Genomic DNA, 19,894 nt, shown 5'->3' with positions numbered 1-19,894 from the left:
TGAACCTGGGGCTCTGCCCTGGGTAGAGAAGAGCTCTACCACTGAGCTACATCTCCAGCCCAATATTTGTGGAAATATATCATACTGAGAAAAAGAGACTATCCCTAGCTATAAAGAAAATAAAATATAATCAGAGCTGCAGACTCCAGACCTCATTCACACTATTTACTCCTAGTAAATGGCACATACTGGAGCCATAGAAAACAGAGGTGCAAATCATGAGGGGGACACACAGCATCTATACCAAAGCACAGCATGGCTGAAACACACAGCACGAAACCTGACGCTACAACGGGTCTTGAATGTTTGCGTGTGTCATTTTAACCACAGGTCCCAGCTCCTCGTTTCTAAAGCCGAGGAAAATCTCCAGAACCTCTCAGACCTGCCAGAATGTCGTGAATTAACATGAGTACTTACAACACCCAGCGCTGGCATTAACTCACTAAGACTAACTGTAAGTGCTCAATGGTACTGGTGTTACGGTGTGAGGAGCCCCACAGTGTGCCCTCACAGGCTTCCTGGTGGAGCTGATCTCACACCAAAGTTTGGGTGCATTATAAAGCTTTTGCAAACTATTTTTTCTTCTAAATTTTCATCAGCAAGTTCCAAGCTCTCCCTCTCGGACCTAGGTATCTTGATCGCACATACATGCCCTGACTCTTATATCAAAAATCACTTTATCTTCTCTTCTCATGGAAAAAGTGAATATTGTTCTCTGACTGCTGTTTATAAGTCAGGTATATACTATGAGGTTGTTTCTCAAAACACTTCACAAAACCACCACAAATGGAACAGGAGATTCTATCCACTCTACTAACGGTATCAATTCAAATACTGCAAACGGACGCATAATGATGCTGCCAACAACAGCACGGAGGGACCTACAGAGCCACATCGGGTTGGCATGGAAAGACTGTCACCACTGCATCATTATTCCCTTGGTGGCTTGACAGGACTCAGGAAGCCTTCCCACTTGAAGCCAGTGCCAGACAGGGAGAGACCTTCCCACTCTTCCAAAAAGCTGAGGGAATCCAGTTCTGCTTGCACACAAGGGAAGAAAAAGTCTATGACGGTGGAAAACGAACACCAATGTGACAGCAGCTGAGTGAACACTGGTGCCACCAATGCACTAGTAACTGAGTGGGCACCGGTGCCACCAATGCACTAGTAACGGAGTGGGCGCTGGTGCTTTTTTAGTCGAGAACACTGGAGCAGCAGAAAAGCACTTCCACTGGTATCTAAGTACTCTTAACTCTCTTCCCCTTAACTTTTCTTTTGTATGTGTGTGGTGTGCATGTCTGTATGCATCCGCGTCCACCATGTGTGCATGTGTCTTCCTCATCAGTCTCTAGCTTATGTGCTGCCACAGGGTCTCCTGTTCAAACCAAGCTCACGTTTCAACTGCCATCCTAGTTGGCGTGCTACGGGGATGCCTACCGCAGAAACTGGAATTACAGTCAGGACACTAGGCCCACTCCTCTTTTCACACAGGTTCTAGAAATCCAAACTCCACTCCTCTAGATTGCATAGCAAGTTATCTGCTCAGCCATCATCCAAGCCCTTCACTTACATTTGACGACCAACAGGTAGGCTTTGCATGGGAAAAGGAGCCCTCAATATTAGAAATGGCTGTATTCAGGTTGACACAAATTTCAAAACAAATCAACTACTTCTGAGCTTGCAACGCAGAGGCAGAGGCAGACGGATCTCTGTGAGTTTGAGGCCAGCCTGGGCTACAAAGCGAGATCCAGGAAAGGCGCAAAGCTACACAGAGAAACCCTGCCTTGAACCTTCATATGTGTGCATATAAAGGCCATAAGGAGGCGTCAGAATCCCTGGAACTGAAGCCAGGGGCAGCTGTGAGCCACCATGCAGGTGCTGGGAACAGAACCCAGGTCCCCTGCAAGAGCAATAAGCAGTTTTAACCCCTGAGCCGTCTCTCCAACCTGTCAAGGTATATTTCAGATGAGCATATAGAATCGTTGAATGTACAGAGTAGGAACCAGACAGCTCTCCAGTACCCACGTCACCGTGGCCATTCACAGACCTACACCCACACATCTGTGCCATTACTGCAAAGCTGCCCTGCTCTGTTTTACATCTTGAGACATCTCACACTGGTCTAATTAGCTGATCCATCAGTAACTAGTCAAACAACAGTTACTTCCAGACTTCTAGAATATTCTCTTCATGCAGCAAGAAAATACCACTTCTCAGGAGCCAGCAGAGTAATTGGAAGTATAAAGATGAGCAAACTATGCTGAGAGAGCATCATTTATAAGTTAGTCTTCGATACTTCACAAAACTGATTTAACAGTAAACACCCTTCAAACATACCACCTTTAAAAAGATTTAAAACCATAGTTCTTATGTACAAGGAATGTGTTTTTCCTCAAAAGAAATCTTCCATATGGCCAACGTTAACCATTACCTGATCTCCACACACTGGTCTTGAACTGCAGCCAAAAGCTTGCCATTGCTTCATGGGAGGAAAGAAAAAGAAATCCTGGTGTGAGTATTTGAGTCTCCAGCATGGATGGAATTATTTCACAATCAGTTTTTCAAAGTTTTACTGCCATTCTCTGCCTTTTGACTTATCAATTAAATGAATATACAGGTACAAAATCATAGAAAAGTATTCAATACAACTTAATATGTTACAGCCACAATGACCATATGTAACAAAGGAAATTTAATACAAACCAAGAATGAAAGCCACAGTGACCCCAAAGTCCATGTCTGTATCGAGATTTAGGAGAAAATAAAAATAGGAGAGTTTGGAGTGAATTTTACACACACTTACTTTGCAAGAACCAAATGCCAATTTATCTGCTTATTGACCAATCGAACCAGTCCATCAGGAAGCAAAAACGGAGCAGGGCTGAAAACACAACACATCAGCTAGCTTAACATCAAACCATGATAATCCTATGTGAGTAAGGAAAAACTGTGCCTTTAGAGAGAGGGTTGATATCAGAATGTAAAAGCTGAATATTAGTAAACCTAAATCCAAAAACTACTAATTTGATACACGAAATGTTCATGAGAAATAGGAGATGAACACCCGATGGTGTACTTACAGCCCGTACAAAGACCACAGTGGCCCATTTCCTCAAACACCTTTATCCTATTGCACCCCACATCCTTGAGAATCAAAACGAACAAAAACAAACACATCACACACATGCACACTCACACACACAGAATAAAAGGGAAAAAAAAAAACACTGAGCAAATAGTTCCACAAGTGATCAAAGGTCTCTATTTTAGGACTATCTTATCTCTAGAACTGTTAAGTTTAAGGTTAGGAGAAAGCAACATGCAATTAATAAGTCTATTAAAAAGTCAGAGAACATTGCTAAATGCTGAATATATCATGTTATCAGATTACTTATGTCCCTGTCCTTTTTGAAGCTGAAAATCTGCTTCATGGCTGAACATAACAACACTCACAGAATTAAAAAACACACAAGCTCCACAAAAAAAAATAAATAAATAAATAAAAATTAAAAAAAAGCCGGGCGGCGGAGGTGGCACACGCCTTTAATCCCAGCACTCGGGAGGCAGAAGCAGGCGGATCTCTGTGAGTTCGAGGCCAGCCTGGGCTACCAAGTGAGTTCCAGGAGAGGCGCAAAGCTACACAAGAGAAACCCTGTCTCGAAAAACCAAAAAAAAAAAAAAAAAACCACAAGAAGTAAAATCTGAAGACCTACCGCACAGCAACTCAACTTTTGACCACAGAGTAGATGCAACAATAAGAACAAAAATGCTCTTTAACATAAACAAGACACACATTCAACACAGGGGTGTTTCCTATGCGGTGGAGGGCACTCTTTAGAGGAATCAGAAGTCACGAGAATATGATCAATACTGACTAAGGGAACAAGAACTAATGAATGTACTGAGACATCATCAGCTTACACGAAATTCTGTGAAATGCCTATCTAAAGACCAGGTTTGCCACGGGAAGCCTACCCCTTTGTGAGCAATTACAGAGGAGGGGTGGATTGAGGGAAATGGGGAGTGGAGGCTGAGGACAGGATGTAAAATTAATTAACTAATTAATTAATTTAAAAAAAACTTCAGTTCTTCAAACACACCATTAAAAAAATGAAAAGGCAACCACAAATTGAAACACATTTCCAAAGCTTGCATTTCCTGAGATACATTAAAAAAAAAAAAGGTTTACCTGAATGTGAACATCTCCACCTTAATCTGATAATCAAAACCTTAAATCACAGAAGATGGTAATCTTTATAAGAACTGAAGGCTTACCTGTACCAGATGTACTGACGCAAAAATAACAGATGATCTGTAACAAAAAGAAACAGTGGTCCTTTAGCAATCATTTGCAAACGATTTGCAAAATGAGACCAATCTACTAAACACTATAATTTTTATAAGATCATCTACTTGTTTATATTAAAGTCCAAGTTTATGTTATTCAAGACATGAAATAGTTCCCAACTACAAATTTTAAAAATGGTTTGAGATGCTAAATTTAATCTAAGAAGCCTTAATCAAATCATTACTAGGAATCATGGTAGATTGCTCTTTAAAACAAACCTATTTGTATAAAATATAAAATATAAATCAAGATATTAACTTTAACTTTGTAACAACTATATAAGTAACACCTGGAGAAGTCTGTGAAAAGTAAAATTTCAAACACAGGTTTAAGACTTTTATATCATCACATGCGCGCGCACACGCGCACACACACACACACACACACACACACACACAATCCTGTGCACACAGCTAGGTATTGAGCAAGGAGAAACATCTGAAGAAGAACATCATCTCTAGGTTGTAAAATGAAGAAAATTTTATTATGATATGCAGTTATTTATATGATCAAATTTTTCTACAATTATTTTAATCAATTACATATCTTTTCTAAATAAATCAAAACTTCATTTGTGATAATGAAAACTGAATATACCAAACATATATAAAATCATAGCCATTCACTATAGGCGGGACAAGGAGGAGAAGAATTCTGGGAAGTGGAAGGCTGAGTCAGAGACACTGCCAGCCACCACCATGACAAGTCACATGTGAAGACACCGGTAAGCCACGAGCCACGTGGCAAGGTATAGATTTATAGAAATGGATTAATTAAAGATATAAGAACAGTTAGCAAGAAGCCTGCCACGGCCATACAGTTTGTAAGCAATATAAGTCTCTGTGTTTATTTGGTTGGGTCTGAGCAGCTGGGGGACTGGCGGGTGACAAAGATTTGTCCTGACTGTGGGCAAGGCAGAAAATCTCTAGCTACAATTCACAAGTTTTCAATTTTTTTTAATTGAATTTTCTCTTCATAAGGAACTCAAATCCAACATAAGGATGGCCTTAGAGGCCAGAGAGACAGGTAGTCACAGTACCAAACACCAAGGTGAACAAGTCTCCAAATCTAAAAACATTTAAAGGTAAGAGGTTGGAAAGATGCCTCAGTGGTTAAGATCTGGGTTCAATTCCCAACAGACACATGGTGGCTCACAACCACCTGTAACTTCAGCTCCAGGGGATCCTACATCCCTTCAGACCTCGATAGGTTCCTACACATACCTGGTACACATACATACACACAGGGACACACACATACACATATACACACATACATACATACACATAATATGGTATAAATAAATATAAAACTTACCTTGTCAGTCTGGTGGAAGAATTATATTAAACTATTAATTAATAAAGTCCTCATAGCTCAAAAAGGCTGGAGCTCAATTCTTCTTCAGACCCTTGCTGGTTATTATATGTCAAGTCTATCAATGGTTAACCAAATTTGTAATTCGAGCAGTTTTGACATTCTCTCCGAATGTCCCTGTAAACCATTTGCAATGGTCTCTCACTTACACTGGGCTTACTCATCACCATCCATGTACAACATGTATAATGGCTAAGCCTAGGCTATAGATTAGCTCTAAGCTGAATTAAAGATAGGTAAGAATGAAAACCTGCATACATACATAGATGCATCTGTAGCAATAAGCTCAGACAACATGTACGCTAACTACCTTCTTCAGGTTCTATATCAGAAATCGAAGGAGAACACTTTTAAGTCACTAGGCCGTCTAAAACTGCACAGTTGTAAAATGAGAACAAAGCGGTCCACCAACTATATAATCATAAAGCATGAATCACAGTTACCTCTGATGGCTTTGGTGATGATGAATGATGCCCCGTGCTTTCGGTTGCCTCTAGGCTACAATTTAAAAAAAAAAATTTTTTAAATTAAACTTACATTTGAGAAGGTTGCAATACTTACAACATATAAATTTATACTTCTTTACTTATATCGGGAGAATTGAGTACTACCGGTAATTTAAAACTTCTTCCAGACTGAAATAACATCGTCTGGACTGTGTGCAGTGGCGTAAGCGTGAGAACGACAGTTATGGGTACATTCCAGGAAGAACCCAAAAATGAAGTTAAAAACTGTTTTCAAATCAAAACACCGATAAAAAGATGAGGAAACCCAGGGGCAGGGCTGAGGTGAATCAAAATGGGAGAACTTGCCTATGATGTGCAAGGCCAGACAAAGGCCAGAGTTTTACCAAACAAAGACTTCACCAGTGGACAAGTTAGTACAGTCTAAACTTGGAGGAAAAGCAGTTATCTATTGTGTATCCATGGAGACAATGTTATTAACAAAACACAGATATATAACTACTACATTCAATAATTTGACTCCACAATCATAAACTACATGCTGTAGGATAAAGAATAACAAATATGTCATATGGTAAGACGCATTAAACTACTACCAAGAATAAAACGAATAAAAACATCAGTAAGTACAGACACATTGTTCCCGAAGAAGCTCACTCAGCAAACACGAAGAGATCATCGGGAGACAATCTGGCACAGTGGAGGGATATAAAAGTGAATCAGATGCAGAGTCAAGGGGTCAATAGCGGTGGTGAACAGATGTAGAAACCAATAACCAAGAGAGATGAGAGAGGGCAAAGTACGGTGAGGGTTCCATCTAAGTGACGCTGAGCTGGTTTTTAAATCAATGTGTAGTGCTAAGCATTCTGAGACATTATTACAGACATTTCAGAAGTGTTAACATACCGTTATCCAACTAAAAGGCAGCAAGCAACAGCCTCTTAATCTCATGATCTACAAAATGTCCACATCATTCACATAAAAATAGGAACTAATAAAAACAATGTATGTAGATCTCTGCCCATACAAGATATAATTCAAGACAAGCGGAATAAACACTCAGGAGAGATGATAAAGGACCTCAGAGGGCTGGATTCAGGAATCTTTAATAAAGGTCCTTCTTTTTTTTTTTTTTTTTTTTTTTTTTTTTGGTTTTTCGATACAGGGTTTCTCTGTGTAGCTTTGCGCCTTTCCCAGGACTCACTTGGTAGCCCAGGCTGGCCTCGAACTCACAGAGATCCACCTGGCTCTGCCTTCCGAGTGCTGGGATTAAAGGCGTGCGCCACCACCGCCCGGCATAAAGGTCCTTCTTGATCATGCTGTTTCCCCAGAGCCTAATACACAGGCATGTCAGGACCTCCGTATGTCAAATAAATGGTCCTGAAGTCCTGTTTTTCACCCCATGACTAGAAGGCTCTCCCTAGGTAACTAGTAACTCCAGGGTCCATAAGTTGGCAAACACCATAACTTCCTCTCCAGGAGAACTGGATAACAGCCATAGATTCTTTCTCTTCATTCACTCCCTTGGCATTCTGCTTAGACGGCCACTTCGGGCATGGTAATGAGAAACAACCACTAGTCGGTTGTCTCTCCTCCACAGCGGAAGTCCCATGAAGACGTTCATCTCTGGGACCTAGGTGTACAGACAGACACACACACACACACACACACTACTGAGATGGGACCCGGTATACACAGACACACACATACACACACGCACCCTATTACTGAGATGGAACCCAGTGCATACACAGTCATGCACACACACACACACACACACACACACACACACATGCACCCCTATTACTGAGATGGAACCCGGTGCATACACAAAGACACACACACACCTACTAGTGAGATGGGACCCAGTGTACACACACACACACACACACACACACACACAGACAGATGGGACCCAGTGTACACACACACACAGACACACACACAGACACACACACACACACACACACACGCTAGTGAGATGGGACCCGGTGTACACACACACGCGCGCACACACACACACACGCCTCTTACTGAGATGTCGAGATGTCTAGGGTCCTGAGAAACTTCTCCCGCCACGGAGCACAGGAGAGCCAAGTCCGGAAAGGACTCCCTCCCTCTCAGGAAGGAGAGTGACACCGAGCTCCGGAGGACCGACAGCCTGAGGGAAGGACCGACAGCCCACCCCGGACCCCGGGCTGACCCCGCAGACACCACCCCCCCTCAGCAAGCCCCAGCCCCGCGCGCCCCGCCGATGCCAGGCGACAGCGCGGCTGCCATCCCCGCGCCGCCGTCCTGCGTGGCACCGCGACGTGGCTCCCCGCGCCACGCGCCCGCGCCTCGCCGACCGCCTCCAGGGAGGGCCCGGCTCACCTGCACCTCTGTCTCGGGTGGCCACTCGGTGTTGACCAGCAGGTCGTAGAGAATCGTCTCCTCCTCGTCTGCAGAGCCGGGACTCGAAGCCGGCACCGACTCGGAGGCCGCCATGTTGGCCGGGAACAGAGGGGCGGAGGGAGGGGCGCTATGGCATCTCACGCGGGTCAAACTTCCCCCGGACGCGGCAGCGGCTGATTGGAAGAGAGTGAATTAATTGGTTCCTGGAGAGGAATGCTATGGGTAGGAAAAATAACCGTGTTCACGTCTAAAGTAGGTCTTGGACCCGGTCCTTTCTGTGCAAATCTATGCCTAAAATGACTCAAGTCACTGAACCTTTTTTTACCAGTCAGTTTCTACAAAAAATTAGGTGCAAGTACCTCCCAAAATGCTGGTGATCGTATAGGTATCCATCCCCTAATACAGAAAGTGTTCAGACAGAGGACTTTAAATACACCAAGGGGTTATCCAGATCAACAGATTAAACTAATGGTTGAGTAACACAGGAATGGTGTTTAGGGGCTAAAAAAAAAAAAAAAAAAAAACTAGTGAGGGCCAGAGGGTCTGATGGAGACTTCCTGCATCAGGTAGAGCTTGTGAGCTAGGTAGCAGAGGATGCCCTAGAAATCTCCTTACAACATGGACTAGCCTCAGACTCAGTCCTCCCCAGGGCTCAGAGTACAGATATGCACTATCATGCCCAGCCGTGGACTTTCAACTACAGATAGAAACTGGATCCACTAGAGGTCGAGAGAGATTATTTAAATTAGAAGGGACAGCCGTGCATAAAGACATAGATAGAAAAATTGAGTAGCGATGACAGACAGGGTGAATAGAGAGAGGCCACGTTGAGAAAGGGTGTAGAGGACAATAAAGACATGACAGCTTGAGGATTCCTAGAGTGGGGGGACTTACCTCATTGGGGTTCATTCATTTATTCGTGAACAAATGCCTCTCTGTGGAAAGCTCTTCACTATAAACAGAGCCAATTGTGACCCGAATGATCACATGTGTTGCATTAAAAAGAAGCATAATTTCCCAAGATGCCCTTCAGAAATTTTACTGTACAATAACCATCCCTGGACGTTAGGCAGTGGTTTAATTAAAAGGCACAACGAGAGCGTGATTAACGGGTCCCATTTCTCTCCAAGTTTAATTAGCTCAAAGCCACATACCTTTTGCTTGCACCTTGTAGTCTCATAGCTGAACTTTTCTTGCACACATGCACACACCCATTTAGCCAGAGGCTTGCTGTGTCTGAGATACTAGACACACATGAACAGCAGGAACTTGGACAGGGATGTTCCTTACGCATGGAGGTTCCACCTGATACACTGTGGTGCTCTCGTACCCTTGAGAGCTTTTGTTCTCATACCACCTTCCTTCCAAACTCTACCCTGCCTGCCTATGTCTACATTTGCAAGCACCTCACCACCACTCCAGCTTCCCAGGCTACCCCAGGCCTGCTCAGTTGTTTGGTGGTTTGTTTGCTTTTTTTGTTTGTTTGTTTGTTTTTGTTTGTTTTGTTTTGTTTTGTTTTGGTTTGGTTTTGGTTTTTCGAGACAGGGTTTCTCTGTGTAGCTTTGCGCCTTTCCTGGGACTCACTTGGCAGCCCAGGCTGGCCTCAAACTCACAGAGATACGCCTGCCTCTGCCTCCCGAGTGCTGGGATTAAAGGCGTGCGCCACCACCGCCCGGCTGTTTGGGTTTTTTTTTTTTTTTTTCATAGCACATGTCAGCATTGGATGTGCTATGTCATGTATCATTTATTGTATTTGTGCGCTGTCTGTCCTCATCCTCCAACATGTAAGCTCTAACCGGGCAGAGTGCATGCACTGTCATCTTGTACAATCACTTCCATACACAGCTGCACTATGTCCCCAGCATTTATAACAGTACCAACCACAGAGGACGGGGCAAAATTTATATCGCTGTTGAATACAAAAAGGATTTTCAAAAACAACTTTTTTTAAAGCCATCTCCTGCTGTGTTGCCCCAGCAAGCTGAGAACCTCTAGGATCGAGCACACCCCTTACATCTATCTTCTGTGTGGTTCTCACTACACAAGGGTTTTCAAATGACGTCTTTTTACACAGAGTATTTCTTTGACAGCATCTATGTGTTTTCCTCAAACCCCACCCTCCCCCCCCAGCTGCAAACCCAGCATTTTATCTACTCTACATACCATAACAAGTTACAGAACGGCACAGCGCTCTTCTCACCCAGCACAGGGGAGACTACAACGAGATATGGGTACTGGGTAGGGGAGGTGTTCGGGTTCCCACTGGAGTTATACAGCACCTCAGAAAAGCACCCACCTTCAACTCTATCCCAACTTTCCTGGTCCAACCTCTTCCCTGTCTTTCCTTTGATTGCTTTCTGCCTCTTCCTTTGCTTGGTCACTTCGACCTGACCACACAGCTCCAGTGAACACAGGATGTGTTCTCGGTTTTGAGAGATGAACCTCCCTTCACAGCTGGAAACTTTAAACTTAGGAGAGTCTACGACCACAACAGAGCAAAACTGAACCAGTGTTTGAGTCAGGTACTGTAGATGTAACCAACCGTCTTATTAAATAAGAAACACAGAAACAATGTAAAAGAGAAAGCCGAGAAGTCAGAGCTCAGAGCTAAAATCTCACCCTTCCTCCTGCTGTCCCAGCTTCGCGAAAAGAGCCCTACTTCCTGTCGGTTCGTATTTTTAAAGTATGTTGTTCTGCCTTCTCATTGGTTGTAAACCCAAACACATGACTGCCTCGTCACTGTCTGAATGTACAGCCCTCTAGGTCTTAAAGGCATATGTCTCCAATGCTGGCTGTATCCCTGAACACACAGAGATCTTATGGGATTAAAGGCGTGTGCCGCCACCGCCACACTCTTGCTATGGCTCTAATAGCTCTGACCCTGAACACACAGATATCTATGGGATTAAAGGCGTGTGCCACCACCGCCACACTCTTGCTATGGCTCTAATAGCTCTGACTCCCAGACAACTTTATTTATTAACATACAATCAAAATAATAATTCAGTACAATTAGATTATCACCACAAGGTACAGTGGCTCACACTTATAATCCTAGCACTTGGGAGAGTGAGATAGGAGGCTCCTTGTGAGTTCAAAACCAGCCTGAGCTATATGGTAAGCCTTTAAACAAACAAACAAAGGAACGTGGTTCTTGAGATCCATGGTTCTCTTCTTCATAGGGCAGCACATGGCAGAGATTGGTATTGCAAAGGATAATTGAATGTTATGACTAAAGCATTCCAACAGTTGAAGACGTGAATGAACAGTTTGGAATGACCAGGAGTGCTGTGCCAACATGCAGGCTTATATTGCTATCAGCCTGCTCTATTGGAGGAAAAAATAAAATGTGGTATGTAAGAGCTTGGTTGCTGAGTGCTACTGTGGTCATCTGATCCACCATCATCATGCAGTTGAAATTCTACCTTCTCTGGTCTGAATATGTCTTCTCTCCAGATTCATATGTCAAACATTCTGAACGGGAGAGGGATGAAGTAAGGTTCAGGAAAGATGACTAAGGTGGCCGGGAGATGCTCAATGGGGGGGTGGGGTGGGCGAATCCCTGCTGCACAAGCTCAGGGACCTGTTCCAGCACAAACATAAAAGACAAAGCTAGGAATGGCTGCACAGAAGGCAGAGACAGGAGGATCGCTGGGATTTACTGGCTAGTAGCTTAGGTCCAGTTTCCCTGAGAGATCATGTCTCAAGAGAGCAGACAGACGGTGGTAGAGCAGGACTCCCAGCATGCCCCTCTGTATACATCATACACACACACAAAACAACTGAAGAATCTTCTCCTATCCCTTGTACCATATAAGGACAGAAGAAGAAAGCGCTGTATAATGAGGAATAGAGTCCTCAGCCAATGCCAATTTCGTGTGTGTGTGTGTGTGTGTGTGTGTGTGTGTGTGTGTGTGTGTGCCTCCACGCACGTGCTTTGATCTTGAACTTCTCGGCCTTAAAAACTGTGAGCAATTAATTTCTTTTGTCTAGAAAATAGTCCATTTTAGATATTTTATTGCAGCAACCCAAAGGACTAAGGATATACCTATAATTCAGAGACACTCCAAGTCATAAATAAATCATTTTTAAAAGAAAGATTATTGCAGATACTAAACATGAGTTCTAACTCTGTGAAGAACTTAAGGAAATAAGACAAATAAAAACTGAGACAGTTACACAATAGGAGTCACCTTCACAGTTGGGTACGCCTGCTCCTGCTCCCCTCCATCTTAAAAGATACATAGGAAATGGAAGGTTCTGCATCATCACTGTGATCCAGCCGAGTGCATACAGTGGTGATGGTTCACATCCCTAAGAAAAGGCATTGTGGCGTATTCATTTGAAGAGCAGTGATCTGATGCTTATATAAGCTTTTGGTGAGGTAGAGCAGAAAGGCGCTAGGAATAGGAATATTTCCCCACATTCTTCTACCCTAATCGCCCATCAAATACATCTGAAATCAACTAAAATGTGATCAGCATCCACTTGGCTGATGGCCATACACATTTGTACCTTGCAGTCAGACAGAAATTGCTTAACAATGTCTCCAAAAAATGAATAATTTTTGTCTCTTAATTCTTCCGTGTAGAGAGCTATCATTAAGTGATAGGTTCATTTCGCATGAGCTCAGCTTTTTAGTCCCTATCGACTGAAAGGCCCATTAAGCTAAAAAGCCATTAATGATTCAGCATTTAACCCTTTTATGTTTCTACATATCAGAGATCAAAGAAATTGGTTTGTCACATGGAGTCCCTTCCATTTTAAATTTGAAATTGTGTAACAAAAATTGAATTAAGGCATTGAAATCCTACCCATTATAGGTGCCATGCATTCCTACCTGAATGGATGGTGCACAAGTTTTTCATGGAGAGTATAGATTTCAATCATAATAATAAAAGCCTATTTAGAGTCATTCAAGAAATTCCTTTTTCTCAAGCAGTCTAAAGATCCAAGTCAATCCGTTCGTAAATATCGTAAGATGGCTGTAATATCTCTTGGTAGGCAAAATAATAGGAGAAAGTTCAGGCATGATTTGAGCCAAGAAGAAGTCCCCAGCCCACCCCCCATTTGAAGTTTGTCCACTATCATCCACTGTACTTCCAATCAGGTCATTTCTTCCTCTATTTTTGTCACTCTGGAGTTACATGGAGTTGTCACAGAGCCTCCCCAGAGCCACATGCAGTGGCAAGCGTGACAATCAGCATGTGCTGTTCAATGCCGCCTCCAAACTGACTGGCTGCTTTTATAGGCTCTCGATAGATAGGGAGTTACATTGTTCCCTCATCCTCACAGTCTCTCCTGGGATGGACAGACTGACACTTGGGAAGACAGACTGAAGCTTGGCAATCCATTCACAGACCTAAAAACCAAGGCAGACAGATGTCCAAGATCACAACAGAACAGAATCCACATGTGTGTCTCCAGGTTTGAGTCCTGGGCTTTTTTTTTTTTCCATAGGATGGCACATCACAGAGAATGCATGGCAAAAATTACCAAAGCTGCACTCATATGGTGAAGAGGTGAAATGGACCGTTATGGATGACCAGATGTACATGCAAAAAAACAGATAAATAAATAATGCAAATAAAATGTATGTGTAGACAATTAACAGTTATTGACTTATAAATGAGAATCGCTTTTCAAAATTAGAACAAAGGTAAATGATCTATAACATACATATATATGTTTTATATATATATATATCAAAATATAAAATGAGTTAGTGGATACAACGAGGGACAAACAAATGGAAGGCTAATTACATATATATACATATATGTGAAATATTAATGATAGAATCTCGAGTGTGAGTATGAGTGTCCATCATAAAATTCTTTGAGCTTTGTTACATATGAAATGCTGGAAAGGGGTAAATCTATGACCTTAGGGATAAGGGAAGATGAGCCTGCTGAGTGGCTAGTGTAACAGTCTCTCTGGGCTTGAGGGGATGCTTCAGGAGCTACACTTCATAACTGGTGAGAAAACAAACAATCATTTGTTTGCTACAGAAGAAAAAAATGTAACATGCATCCCCAAAACATGGGGTGGAATATGGGAAATGAAGAAAACGGATCGATTTGAACAGGGTGTGACAGGTACCCTAAGATAAAGAGGGATAAAGCAAAACTTCTCGGAATTTTGATGGAAATCATTACATCATCTTGAAGCTTACAAACTCAAAAACAAACAAACCTATCAAAAATCAAAATAAGCAAACAGAAAACGTAACACACACACACACACACACACACACACACACACACACAAACTCCCACGCACCCACCCACGCAACAAAACCAAAAGCCCACAAACAATACACCGAGTTCATTTTCTCTCGGTCAACTACTCCTGGGCATGGAGGCTGCCTTGGAGTGTGGTTCATATACCTACTGACACTTTGTTGGTGAAAACTGATTGGCAAGTAGATTCCTGGAAGAAGTCTCTCTCATTCTCTCTCTGTCTCTCTGTCTCTCTCTCTGTCTCTCTCTCTGTCTGTCTCTCTCTTCTCTCTCTCTCTTCTCTTGTCTCTCTTCTCTCTCTCCTCTCTCTGTATCTCTGTATCTCTCTCTGTCTCTCTCTGTGTCTGTCTGTCTCTCTCTGTCTCTCTGTCTCTCTCTCTGTCTGTATCTCTCTGTCTCTGTCTCTGTCTCTCTCTGTCTCTCTCTCTCTCTCTCTCTCTCTCTCTCTCTCTCTCTCTCTCTCTCTCATAAGCAGGGCTGCTGCAGCGCCAAGATTCAAGTCCCAGGGCCTCGTGCTAGTCTCGTTCATTCATTTTTAAAGTTCCAGTTTTGTTTCTGTATTTTTGCTGCTACTCTGGGTATTTAGGGAAGTCTTTTAAGATGTGTTGTCTGTCAGCTTGCCTGAAAAGCAGCAAAAACTAAACCTAGCAAAGGAAAACAGCCAGTGTCTCCTTAGCTTTACCACAGAGAGCCAGGCAGCTCACAGATGCACAGACCAAACAAATCCACAGTGGTTTCCAAAGGAAGTGATTGACAGAGCCCAAAAGGGATGCACTTGTTCGCCAATGTGCACCAGCCACCTCTGGAGTTCCCCAGAAGTGTTTGGTAGAGGTTTTCACTAGTGACAGACAGTCTTCATGTCTTCAGCAAGGAACAGGATTGATGAAATTACAACATTTTCCATCAAAGTGGCTGCCAGTTATGTCCACAAATGTGGGGGATACCTAAGGAGACTCGACTAACACCAGCTACTCAGAAATTCAAGGAGAAATTATAAAAACAAGATATATTTATTTGTGGGCAGTGACAGTTTTTTGTTTTTTGTTTTTTGTTTTTTGTTTTTTGTTTTTTGTTTTTTTAACACGAGGCTCACTGTGTAGCCCTACCTTGCCTGGAACTCACTATATAGACCAGGCTGGCCTGGAACTCATCAGGAAACTACCTGCCTCTGCCTCCCAAGTGCTGGGATTAAAGGAGTATACCACATCCAGCCAAGAGTGGCTTTTTAATATCTGTGCCCTCAAGTTGAAAGTATGCCTTGAATAAATTTGTACTGCCAATATGATTTATTCACGGCTATCTTGAATCCAGCAAATGGGAAGTTACCACAACCATATGGCCACCTCTAGATGCTTATTCTTCTGAACCAATAGATAAGGAGTTACTGTGCTGGCTGGGGTGATTTTTCCTAATTATCAAGAAGGAATTGGACTACTGTTCTGAAATGGAGAGCTCTTGGAATAAAGATCACTCCCTTGAAATTGAGCTGACCTTAATAATTACCTTAATTAATGGATTTGGGAGAATTGGTGTTGCTTGACTTCTAAAGTTCAGTTTAAAAAGCCATATTGCTGTGGGATGTCTTTCTGTACGCTGTGAATATGTGTTGCTTCTGATTGGTTGATACATAATGCTGCATTGGCCTATGGCAGGGCAGGATAAGGTTAGGTGGTACATTCAAACTGAAGACAAGACGAAGAAGGGTAGAAGTAGGGGGAGACACCAGCCCTCCGCCCAAGGAGCAACAAGATGCCCATAGACCGGTAATGCCACGGCCATGTGGCAACATATAGATTAATAGAAATGGGTTAATTTAAGTTATAAGAGCTAGCTAGCAAGAAGCCTGAACCATAGGCCATATAATTTACAATTAATTTTAAGCCTCTGAGTGATTATTTTATAAATGCCTGCAGGACCCCAGGGTCAGGCAGGACCCGAACAAACACGGGACCAAGGGGCCAGGTAGGACCAGAGAAACTTACGGCTACACCACATGGTGGATATACTTGAAATGCCTACTTTTGAAACACAAACACTATGGGGCCTGGGCCACATGCAGTGCTACAGCTAACCCCAGTCCCAGCCGGGAGCTCATGCACATGAACATCAGCCAAGTGGTGTAAACGGCTGAGTCTTTCATGAGTCTAGACTACCCTTGGAGTCTTCCAGTAGAGCTGCTAGGCCTTATGGGGTAGAGGTGATCCATCCACACTGTAGCCTGACTGGCTTCTTCACCCACAAGATCCATGAACAAAATAACTGAATGCATTAAGCCATATTGGGTGATTTACTATGCAGCCATAGTAACTGGAACGTTGTCACTCAGAGCCACACTTGAATCAGCCTTCGCAAATCCCCGTTCCCATTACTGTAGCACTGGATGGATAGGGTAATGTGAATTTCTATATTTAGAATCATTCCTGCTAGATGTTTTGAAGTACCGGTGACCATCCTATTTGCTATGCAAATTGTCTTATCTTAACCTGCAAAGTCATCACAACCTGGGGTTACACACAGCCTCTGCAATCAGTGTCACAGATACACAGGAGGTGCAGTGGATGAGGACTTTGGGGAGGAGAAAGCAAGCCACAGTTTCCCCAGGGTGGAATAAAATGGCTCTCTACAGCAAGTGATGGGCAAGGGAGATGTGAGCGGATCCTGGGATGCTGGGATTTAGAATGTCGGTCAGGTGCACACCCTGTTCTTAAATCCTCGAAGCCTCCAGGCCATGTTCTCCTGCTCAGACTCCAAATGCAGCACCATTTCCCGAGTAGCCATCAGCATCCCTCATCCCTGATGAGCCTGCGAGATGGCGGGCCGAGGAGACAGGCTTCGGGCATGGAGGAGCGAGAGGCACAGTTCTGCTTGCCTGCCTGCCAATCAGCATCGAGCCATAAATAATGGCGCTGCCAGGCTTACTTATAATGAGACCGACAGTTAGTGAGATCTCTTTTTCTGCTTTACAGTCCCTCTGCAGCTCTTCCTGGCTGCCCTTTGTCTCCCTCCCTCCATATATCTGGAGTGAAGGACTTTATGGCCACTCCTTCAGGGGATACAGAGTTATAGATCTCTGGATTTATGTGTGTTTGCCAGCCCCTCTCTGGTCCCTGTACCATAAGGTGAATGCCAGGGCAGGGAGAATGATGTTGCCTTCTAATAGATCTGGGCCCGTTTCTGACAGCTTATTTTGACAAAAGCATAAAATTCAATGATGGTTGCTCAGCCCAGAAGCTGGAGAAAATACAGTGATAAAAAAAAAAGAAAGAGATGGTTTACGTTCGACCCTCCCCTTATCTAAATTGCTCTGAGTCAGGTAAATTGTGAACACCGAGGAAAGGTAAGCCAACAAGTTGAATGACAATAGATGGTTTAGAAGCAGCAAGATTTATTCCGGAGGATGTTGAGCGTTGGTGTCTCTCCAGAATGGAAGGATCATTGCTTGTCAGTGAGCACAACTCGGAGTCCGTTGGGGAAGTGGGGGTATAAGAAAGCCCGCAGAAGATGGATCTTTTATTTGACAATTATGCCCACTGTTTGCATAGTCCCCCTTCCACACTAAACAGGTCTGTGGACCAACTAAGAGATTGCAGAAGTGACCACATGTGTCTGTGATGGCTTTGCCACCAAAGATGCCACCCTGTTCTCTGGGGTGGGTGGCTTGCTTTGATGGAGAAGGCAGGGAAAAGTGCCAACAGACACAGCATGACATCACAAGAGCCCAGTTACAGGTGGAGAATAGAGAGGCCTCCGGAAAACTAACAACACAGTCATGTGACTGAATGGCCCATTAGAGCTGATCTCCAGCTATAGGCAGACCATTAGAGGGAAGGTTACAATCCCCACCAGTGACAGCCACTAAGAGAAGGATCGAGGCAGAACTGCCCAACCAAGCCGCTCCTGAACTCCTGGTTCACGGAGACTGAGCAATGATAAACACATATTGTGTTAAGTGACTGAATGTGGAGGCGACTTGTCTTATTTTTTAAGGCAATAAATAACTTAGTGGAGGTCCATAAAATAAAAATCATTTGGTTTTGTGGGACAGAGACCCTGACATGAAGAGAAGCACTTATTCTCTCACATGAGAAATATGCAGTCGTAATTTGGGGCTGGCATGGTGTTCCACGGCATCTGGGACTCAGACTATGTCTCTCCTATTGTGGTGAATACTCCACATGTTGGTAGAACCCTATTGGTGAAATTATTAAGGCCACTCCACTCCACGTAGTTAAAAGGAAGATTTATTTAGTGGGTAACTTACAAATGAAGGGATAGGTAGGTTGTAGGGTCTGGGGAAGGTGTATCGCAGTCCAGCGGTGTTCTCTGGAGCTCTGCTCGGTCAACCTCCACCATCCAGGGTCTAGGAACAGAAAAAGAGCTGGCCCATCCAGATCTCGGGTCTCCAGGGTCCTCCCTTGGCCCCGCCTTGTAGGTGTGACAGTTGCTGAAGCCTCAATGGGGGTTGGAACTTCCAGATCAAAGCTGGAATGGCTACCCACTACAGAACCCAGTTAGGAAGTAGTAAGTCTTTCATTCCTGGTATTAATTCTACTGTGAGAAGCTGAATGCATGGAGCAAAGGCCACAAAACAGAATACTGAGGCAACATCCACAGAAGTGGTCCTCTCACACCTCCCAGCCTACTCAACACCATCTCAATGCCATAGCGTGAAGGATCCTAGGAATGTCACATAGAGGAGAACTAATCATCTGAAAGCTCTGCCCCAATTTTTGACCAAAAGAATGATGAGCTAAGAAGCTGGCTGTTATATTAAGTCACTAAGTTTTGGGTGATTGTTGCACTGTCTTGATATCAAGAACTACAAAGGAAGGCTGTTCTTGCTGCAGGGAACAGCATGCATAAGTACCTCGAGACAATCTAGTGAGTGCAATGGATTCTACACAGTTTGAAAGGCTGGAAAGTAAAATTGATGGAAGACAATGGGAGGTAATAAGTCAGCAGGAGGCTAGAAGTGGAGGAGCTGGTGTGTCCCATTCTCACAAACACAGACTCAAGAGCGTCATCTATCAAGGCCTGTAGTGAAGGGGAGAAGGCTGAGGGAAGGTCAAGAT

The 19,894-nt window shown here is 43.5% G+C and overlaps 1 protein-coding gene across 8 annotated transcripts in view; it reads right to left on the bottom strand.

Annotated features, from left to right (window-relative positions):
• Positions 1–8,696, bottom strand: part of Nbas (NBAS subunit of NRZ tethering complex) — a 289,617-nt gene extending 280,921 nt beyond the window's left edge. For 4 of the 8 annotated variants that reach the window (XM_076559874.1, XM_076559876.1, XM_076559875.1 and 1 more), the window contains exons 1-5: positions 8,221–8,427; positions 6,166–6,220; positions 4,276–4,312; positions 2,804–2,881; positions 2,432–2,479 (exon numbers count right to left, since the gene is read on the bottom strand). Coding sequence is in view for 4 of the 8 variants with exons in the window: in XM_015995503.3 (XP_015850989.2) it covers positions 2,432–2,479; positions 2,804–2,881; positions 4,276–4,312; positions 6,166–6,220; positions 8,560–8,673 (332 nt within the window). In the remaining 4 variants the exon portion in view is untranslated. Of the gene's footprint in view, positions 1–2,431; positions 2,480–2,803; positions 2,882–4,275; positions 4,313–6,165; positions 6,221–8,220; positions 8,428–8,559 lie in introns of those variants that run through there. The other 4 variants (XM_042267446.2, XM_015995506.3, XM_015995503.3 and 1 more) reach the window with 3 other exon arrangements.
• Between the last annotated feature and the right edge of the window lie 11,198 nt (positions 8,697–19,894).

This window comes from Peromyscus maniculatus, chromosome 22 (genome assembly GCF_049852395.1).
Source record: "Peromyscus maniculatus bairdii isolate BWxNUB_F1_BW_parent chromosome 22, HU_Pman_BW_mat_3.1, whole genome shotgun sequence".
NCBI classification, from domain to species: domain Eukaryota; kingdom Metazoa; phylum Chordata; class Mammalia; order Rodentia; family Cricetidae; genus Peromyscus; species Peromyscus maniculatus.
The sequence above is the reverse complement of the archived record's forward strand: the minus strand, read 5'-3'. Positions and strand labels throughout refer to the sequence as shown.